General features: G+C 37.5%; 2 protein-coding genes across 2 annotated transcripts; both read left to right on the forward strand.

Annotated features, from left to right (window-relative positions):
- The first annotated feature begins 475 nt into the window (after positions 1-475).
- LOC107714667 (chemokine-like receptor 1) lies at positions 476-1,932 on the forward strand. The gene is made up of 2 exons (XM_016520596.1): positions 476-545; positions 1,194-1,932. The coding sequence occupies exon 2, from the start codon at positions 1,207-1,209 to the stop codon at positions 1,930-1,932; it is 726 nt and encodes a 241-aa protein (XP_016376082.1). The 5' UTR covers positions 476-545; positions 1,194-1,206.
- Positions 1,933-2,850: 918 nt separating this feature from the next.
- Positions 2,851-4,911, forward strand: fpr1 (formyl peptide receptor 1). The gene is made up of 2 exons (XM_016520600.1): positions 2,851-2,908; positions 3,557-4,911. The coding sequence occupies exon 2, from the start codon at positions 3,570-3,572 to the stop codon at positions 4,692-4,694; it is 1,125 nt and encodes a 374-aa protein (XP_016376086.1). The 5' UTR covers positions 2,851-2,908; positions 3,557-3,569; the 3' UTR covers positions 4,695-4,911.
- Positions 4,912-7,307: the final 2,396 nt, after the last annotated feature.

The raw sequence follows: 7,307 nt of genomic DNA on the forward strand, positions 1-7,307 counted from the left end.
CAGGAGATATTCAATTATTGTTATAAAGGCAGATAATACTGCAGGTACAATTGCAAGTGTATATTAAATTATCTACACCGTTAAAGTTGTCGAACATCATCGTGTGATTCAATATTTCACTTATGAGATCACCTAACTCGTTTTTCCAAACATACTGTTTTTGTCAGGGAATGGCAGCTTGCGGTACCGCATTCGGGAAACCGCAGTCATTCCACGGCTCCCACGGCTCTGAAATATTCGGCAAGTTATAACCCGTAGAAGAGGCTTGTCGCCTCCACAAATGATTAGTCTGATTAGTCTGACGCATTGTGTACATAAACACACCGCTTTGGTCAAACCTACAAGAAAAATACTATACAATTGTGATAAAAAGGGAGCAGCTACACAAATAACCGAGTAGAACTAAGAGGGTGGTGATGTGACGTCACTCCAAACTGGGATTGAGTTTCCCGACAAGAAACAAGAGAGATTATTGCAGTTTTGCTCTCGCGAGTCACAGCTGTGATCGAATTATTTTGTGGAAGTCACTTATAAGGCAACTCTAGGTAAGCAGCACGCTTTAATATGATTGTCTTATTGTGAAATGAAACTTTTAGATGTGATTAAATATAATTTTTCAAATGTATGAACATTTTATGATACAGTCATTTGAGCATCTTTCCATATCAACTCGGATGTCTGTTACAGAAGAGATCAAACCAAAAATTGTATATATATATATATATATATATATATAGGCCTATATATATTATTTAGCCTAACATAATTTGATTTTACTTAGGCTATATATTTACATAAAAACGACACTCCCTTTAGGCTCTGCTATAGCATACTGCACATGGAATGAATTGATGTAAAAACTGGAGAAAAAAATTGACATTTTGCACGAGTTCAGTTTAATGCACTGTAGACAGCTGCCACATGTTCACCATAAAACAGGAACAATTACGTATCTGAATAGATGGAGAATTTCCCATGTTAAATTCTACATGGCTGAGAGTAGAGAAAATGCTTTCAGATGATGTTCAGAGCTTTTCTATTGCAAAGCCTCACTTTACTACTCCAATTCTGGCCTCCAGTGGACAAAAGCAGAACAACATGATAGTTCGTTCCTTTTCTGTCTAGATCAAGTTTAGGTATATCTGTCTGCTTACAATTATTTACTAAATACCATATTTGTTCTGTCAACCTAGGTTTGAAGGTACAATGATGGATCCATACAATTTTACGAACAGTCCTCTCAATTACAGCTCATCCGAGTATGAAGATGACTATGATGATTATGATGAGGATACAGATCTCAGGAAATCTCTTAATATCATGTCACTGATAGTCTACAGTCTGGCTTTTGTACTTGGAGTGGTTGGGAATGGCATTGTCATTTGGGTTACTGGATTCAAAATGAAAAGGACAGTCAACACGGTCTGGTTTCTGAACCTTGCTGTAGCAGATTTCCTCTTCACTGCCTTCCTCCCTCTCAGCGTGGCTTATACAGCTATGGGTTTCCATTGGCCTTTTGGCCAGTTCATGTGCAAATTCAACAGCACTCTCAGTTTCCTCAACATGTTTGCCAGTGTGTACATCCTGGTTGTGATCAGCGTTGACCGCTGTGTGTCTGTGGTGCGTCCTATCTGGGCACAAAACCATCGGAATGTGAGCCGAGCTTCTGTGGTGAGCTTTGGAGTTTGGTTATTCGCCCTGGTGCTGAGCTCACCCTACTTTGTCTTCAAGGACACTGCCCCCGACCACAGCAACTCAAACATAATCAACTGCTTCAACAACTTTGCATTCTCCGATGACTATGAAACACCAGAGGTGGTGGAGCTCCGTATTCTACGGCATCGTGCCATGATCATTACCCGTTTCATCATAGGCTTTGTGGTGCCTTTTGTGATCATCGTCTCCTGCTATGCGGTCATCATCCATCAGTAAGCCATGTTCCTGGATCAACATCTTTTGTTGATCCTGGATCAACATTACTGTTCACAAATACAGACTTAACCCAATCCCCACCCATAAACCTAAATTTACCCATAATTTATTCCTAAAATCAGAGGGAAAGAAGCACCTAATCCTGATTGTAAGCCTAAAACTGACATTTCCTGAAAAGTTATCTCTCAATTCTGATTGGTTGATTGGAATGATGTTCCAGGATCAACAAGGATGTTGATCCAGGAATATGTTGTAGGCTACTTGGTCAAATCACACTCACCAATAAAACATATAGGAAAACTTGATAGATGTTCATACAACTCAAGTTTAGAGAAAGCAATACAAAGACGGCAAATTTAAAACTTGACATTTATGGTCTGTACATTTAAGAAGTAGGCCTAGATGAATTCAAGTTTTAGAAAAGCCATGCAGGAGATATTCAATTATTGTTATAAAGGCAGATAATACTGCAGGTACAATTGCAAGTGTATATTAAATTATCTACACCGTTAAAGTTGTCGAACATCATCGTGTGATTCAATATTTCACTTATGAGATCACCTAACTCGTTTTTCCAAACATACTGTTTTTGTCAGGGAATGGCAGCTTGCGGTACCGCATTCGGGAAACCGCAGTCATTCCACGGCTCTCAAATGTTGGAAATATTCGGCAAGTTATAACCCGTAGAAGAGGCTTGTCGCCTCCACAAATGATTAGTCTGACAGTATCAGTGCATTGTGTACATAAACACACCGCTTTGGTCAAACCTACAAGAAAAATACTATACAATTGTGATAAAAAGGGAGCAGCTACACAAATAACCGAGTAGAACTAAGAGGGTGGTGATGTGACGTCACTCCAAACTGGGATTGAGTTTCCCGACAAGAAACAAGAGAGATTATTGCAGTTTTGCTCTTTCGCGAGTCACAGCTGTGATCGAATTATTTTGTGGAAGTCACTTATAAGGCAACTCTAGGTAAGCAGCACGCTTTAATATGATTGTCTTATTGTGAAATGAAACTTTTAGATGTGATTAAATATAATTTTTCAAATGTATGAACATTTTATGATACAGTCATTTGAGCATCTTTCCATATCAACTCGGATGTCTGTTACAGAAGAGATCAAACCAAAAATTGTATATATATATATATATATATATATATAGGCCTATATATATTATTTAGCCTAACATAATTTGATTTTACTTAGGCTATATATTTACATAAAAACGACACTCCCTTTAGGCTCTGCTATAGCATACTGCACATGGAATGAATTGATGTAAAAACTGGAGAAAAAAATTGACATTTTGCACGAGTTCAGTTTAATGCACTGTAGACAGCTGCCACATGTTCACCATAAAACAGGAACAATTACGTATCTGAATAGATGGAGAATTTCCCATGTTAAATTCTACATGGCTGAGAGTAGAGAAAATGCTTTCAGATGATGTTCAGAGCTTTTCTATTGCAAAGCCTCACTTTACTACTCCAATTCTGGCCTCCAGTGGACAAAAGCAGAACAACATGATAGTTCGTTCCTTTTCTGTCTAGATCAAGTTTAGGTATATCTGTCTGCTTACAATTATTTACTAAATACCATATTTGTTCTGTCAACCTAGGTTTGAAGGTACAATGATGGATCCATACAATTTTACGAACAGTCCTCTCAATTACAGCTCATCCGAGTATGAAGATGACTATGATGATTATGATGAGGATACAGATCTCAGGAAATCTCTTAATATCATGTCACTGATAGTCTACAGTCTGGCTTTTGTACTTGGAGTGGTTGGGAATGGCATTGTCATTTGGGTTACTGGATTCAAAATGAAAAGGACAGTCAACACGGTCTGGTTTCTGAACCTTGCTGTAGCAGATTTCCTCTTCACTGCCTTCCTCCCTCTCAGCGTGGCTTATACAGCTATGGGTTTCCATTGGCCTTTTGGCCAGTTCATGTGCAAATTCAACAGCACTCTCAGTTTCCTCAACATGTTTGCCAGTGTGTACATCCTGGTTGTGATCAGCGTTGACCGCTGTGTGTCTGTGGTGCGTCCTATCTGGGCACAAAACCATCGGAATGTGAGCCGAGCTTCTGTGGTGAGCTTTGGAGTTTGGTTATTCGCCCTGGTGCTGAGTTCACCCTACTTTGTCTTCAAGGACACTGCACCAGACCACAGTAACCCAAACATCATCAACTGCTTCAACAACTTTGCATTCTCTGATGACTATGAAACACCAGAGGTGGTGGAGCTCCGTGTGCTACGGCATCGTGCCATGATCATTACCCGTTTCATCATAGGCTTTGTGGTGCCTTTTGTGATCATCGTCTCCTGCTATGCGGTCATCATCCATCGTCTCCAAAGAAACCGGTCCATGTCTGGCCGAACTGGACGTCCCTTCAAGATCATTGCTGCAGTGATCACTGCCTTCTTTCTGTGTTGGGCTCCTTACCATATTCTGGTGCTCATTGAGATGGTAAACCACATGGGAACAAAATACAGCTCCACCCTGCAATATGTCACCACTGTTGGAATTCCCATTGCGACCAGTTTGGCTTTCCTAAACAGCTGCCTGAACCCACTGTTGTATGTTTTCATGGGACAAGACTTTAAAGACAAGGTGCGCAAGTCAATCCTGAAGGTTTTGGAAACCGCTTTCACAGAGGAAGTTTCACGCACAAATACCTGCACAAATTCAATGCCTACCATTCGTAACAAAGAGAATGGGAGCAAGTCCTTCTCTGATGCGGAAGTATAACTGTATAGCATAAATGAAGCACTTTTTCTGAAGGAGGACTTTACAGAGTGTCTCAGGTGTATTTAATGCCATCCTAAATAAAAATGAGACACATTAACCTGAAGAACTGGAAAAGAAATTGAGATGATTTGAAGCTTTGCAATAAAACACTGCCTTGCTCTTATGGGGATATGCTTATATGATGCAAAATTATTATATACATTTGTGTGTGTGTGTACTCGTTTATGCTACATTGTGGGGACCAAATGTCCCCACAAGGATAGTAAAACCTGAAAATGTTGACATTGTGGGGACTGGCCTGTGGTCCCCACGAGGGAAAAAAATATTAAAAATAGTAAATGATGTTTATCTGAAAGTGTAACAATGCAAACTGGTTTTCTGTAAGGGTAGGGGATAGAAAATATTGTTTGGTTGGTATAAAAGTAATAGAAGTCTATGGAAAGTCCCCACAATACACAGAAACAAACGTGTGTGTGTGTGTGTGTGTGTGTGTGTGTGTGTGTGTAAGACAGAGAGTTTTAATTATATACCTATAAAGTATTTGAAAAATAAAACTTGGTATTGTAGGCCATATATGAGCAAATTAGAATGACGTTTTTACATGTATTGTGCATGTGATGCAAGTAGCTTTTTGCTGTTTCTTTACTGTATAACTACTGTCTGCACATAATTTCTATAAAGCATCTTTTATTTCATATAAAATAGTATTAAGTTTGTTGATGTATATCAAAGATTAAGCAAAAAGCTGAAGCAAAATAAACTTACTGATTAAGCTCCTTACTCTGGTCTCATTGTCTATGGAGGTCTTGATATAGATATAATCAAAAACTGAACATTAATTCAAGATAATATTTAGTTGTTTTTTTACATATTCTTTTTGAAATGTGAAAATTACATGAATCATTTTAGATATTTAATAATGTAATGCATGTAATGCATGCTGTTTCTATTCAACTAAATTATACTAAGTGTCTAAAGAGGTCACTTAAAAGAACCTATGGATCTCCTCTAAGACTATATTGTACTAAAATTGTAAAACCACAAAAAGCCCTATAATGCAATTTACAGACATTTAAATTTCATATGTATATATTTTTGGAGTGTTAAATCTACTTGTGTGATATAATAATGTAAAGTGCAGTCAAAACAAATGAAAAAAAATTAAATGCAGTGCTTTTTGTTCAAGAACAGGAGATACTGCTGTATATTTTATAATATTTAAATAGTTGGTAACATTTAAAAATGCAAGTTGGTTTTTAGCTTAAATGTTAACCCTCTCATAAGAGATTCATGAAAGATGATGGTCCATTCGGTTTCAGTTTTTGAAACGGGTAACAGATTCTGATTGTATTGCTATGGTCAGGAGCAATGAAAGAGAGCCTTGATTCTCAGTCACAGCCTTAAGACTGTAAGAACCAATGAGATTTGCACCATGTCTAGACTGTCACTCACAGTTGCAGTGTTAACACATAGTAAGAAGAAAGAACTTTTAATACAGAGTGCAATGAGAATGTTCACACTTAAGGCAATCTATTAACTGAACAAGGCAAAATGTCATATTACATTGTATACTTCGAAATTTGATTTTATGATATATACTATTTCATAGGATATTTTCTACTTGAGTGTGTGGTAGTGCACTGTACCATAATGTATTTATTGTCTCCACCTGTACCGCATTGATTTATATTTTTTGTATGGCCAAAACTAAATTATCCCTCAGGCATATTGTTGACAGGCAGTACATGATTTAAAAATACATTCATGTATTTTTATTACATGATTAAAATCTGAATCTTCATGGCAGCCTTTACTTTGCTGAACTACAGGCACAGAGATCTGGGCAGGGACATTTTGCTTTTAACACTGATGGCTATATAAGGAGGAGAGTGCTATGATTCCATAATGACTTGAATTACACCATTACACACCATCATTACTGCAATGGCCCTGCCAATTAAACAGACCCTTCAAAATCACCTTGAATGCTGCTTTGATCAAGTTAGGATATTATCTCATCGCTAAAAGCTATGTACTGTAACTATATGTCCAGTAGATGACAGTAATCCACCTACCAGTGATTTTTTTTTTCCAGTTTAGCTCTAGAAGAATGGGTGGAAACAGGTTTATGTCTTTCTAGGTTATTTCATATTGTTCTGCTGTATTAAAAATCAATTACATACAAATGTTTGTATGTAAAGCTGCGTAATTACAAAATAGTTTTCTTCCAGCTTTTCTGGAAATAATTTTGAATGAAGTATTGCCTGTCACATTGCAAGGTAAATCAGCTTCCCAAAACAGTTCATATTTAATTCTTCCTAAAATTATTTAATGACAACTACCCTCCTACACTGCACAGCACATGCAGGATAAAGTAAACTGTGGGTTTAAATAAAAAGCCTCACATTGCAAAATCGTCTTGCTACAATGTTCCAGGACAGACAAATGTGCATAGTAGCCTACATAGTGCAGTGCCAAATTATCTCAAAGCAACAGATTACATGCTTTATGTAGTACATGCATCGAATATCAAATGAATTAACAATTATTTATAGATTTTCCTCCCCATATTCGGTGTTCCCATTAGCTGGCATCTACCCTCCATTCCTATGG

This window comes from Sinocyclocheilus rhinocerous, unplaced genomic scaffold (genome assembly GCF_001515625.1).
Source record: "Sinocyclocheilus rhinocerous isolate Xijiao unplaced genomic scaffold, SAMN03320098_v1.1 scaffold2194, whole genome shotgun sequence".
NCBI classification, from domain to species: domain Eukaryota; kingdom Metazoa; phylum Chordata; class Actinopteri; order Cypriniformes; family Cyprinidae; genus Sinocyclocheilus; species Sinocyclocheilus rhinocerous.

Excerpts from the sequence above, each read along its gene's own strand:
- LOC107714667 (XM_016520596.1), top strand. The coding sequence starts at position 1,207 with ATGATGGATCCATACAATTTTACGAACAGTCCTCTCAATTACAGCTCA.
- fpr1 (XM_016520600.1), top strand. The coding sequence starts at position 3,570 with ATGATGGATCCATACAATTTTACGAACAGTCCTCTCAATTACAGCTCA.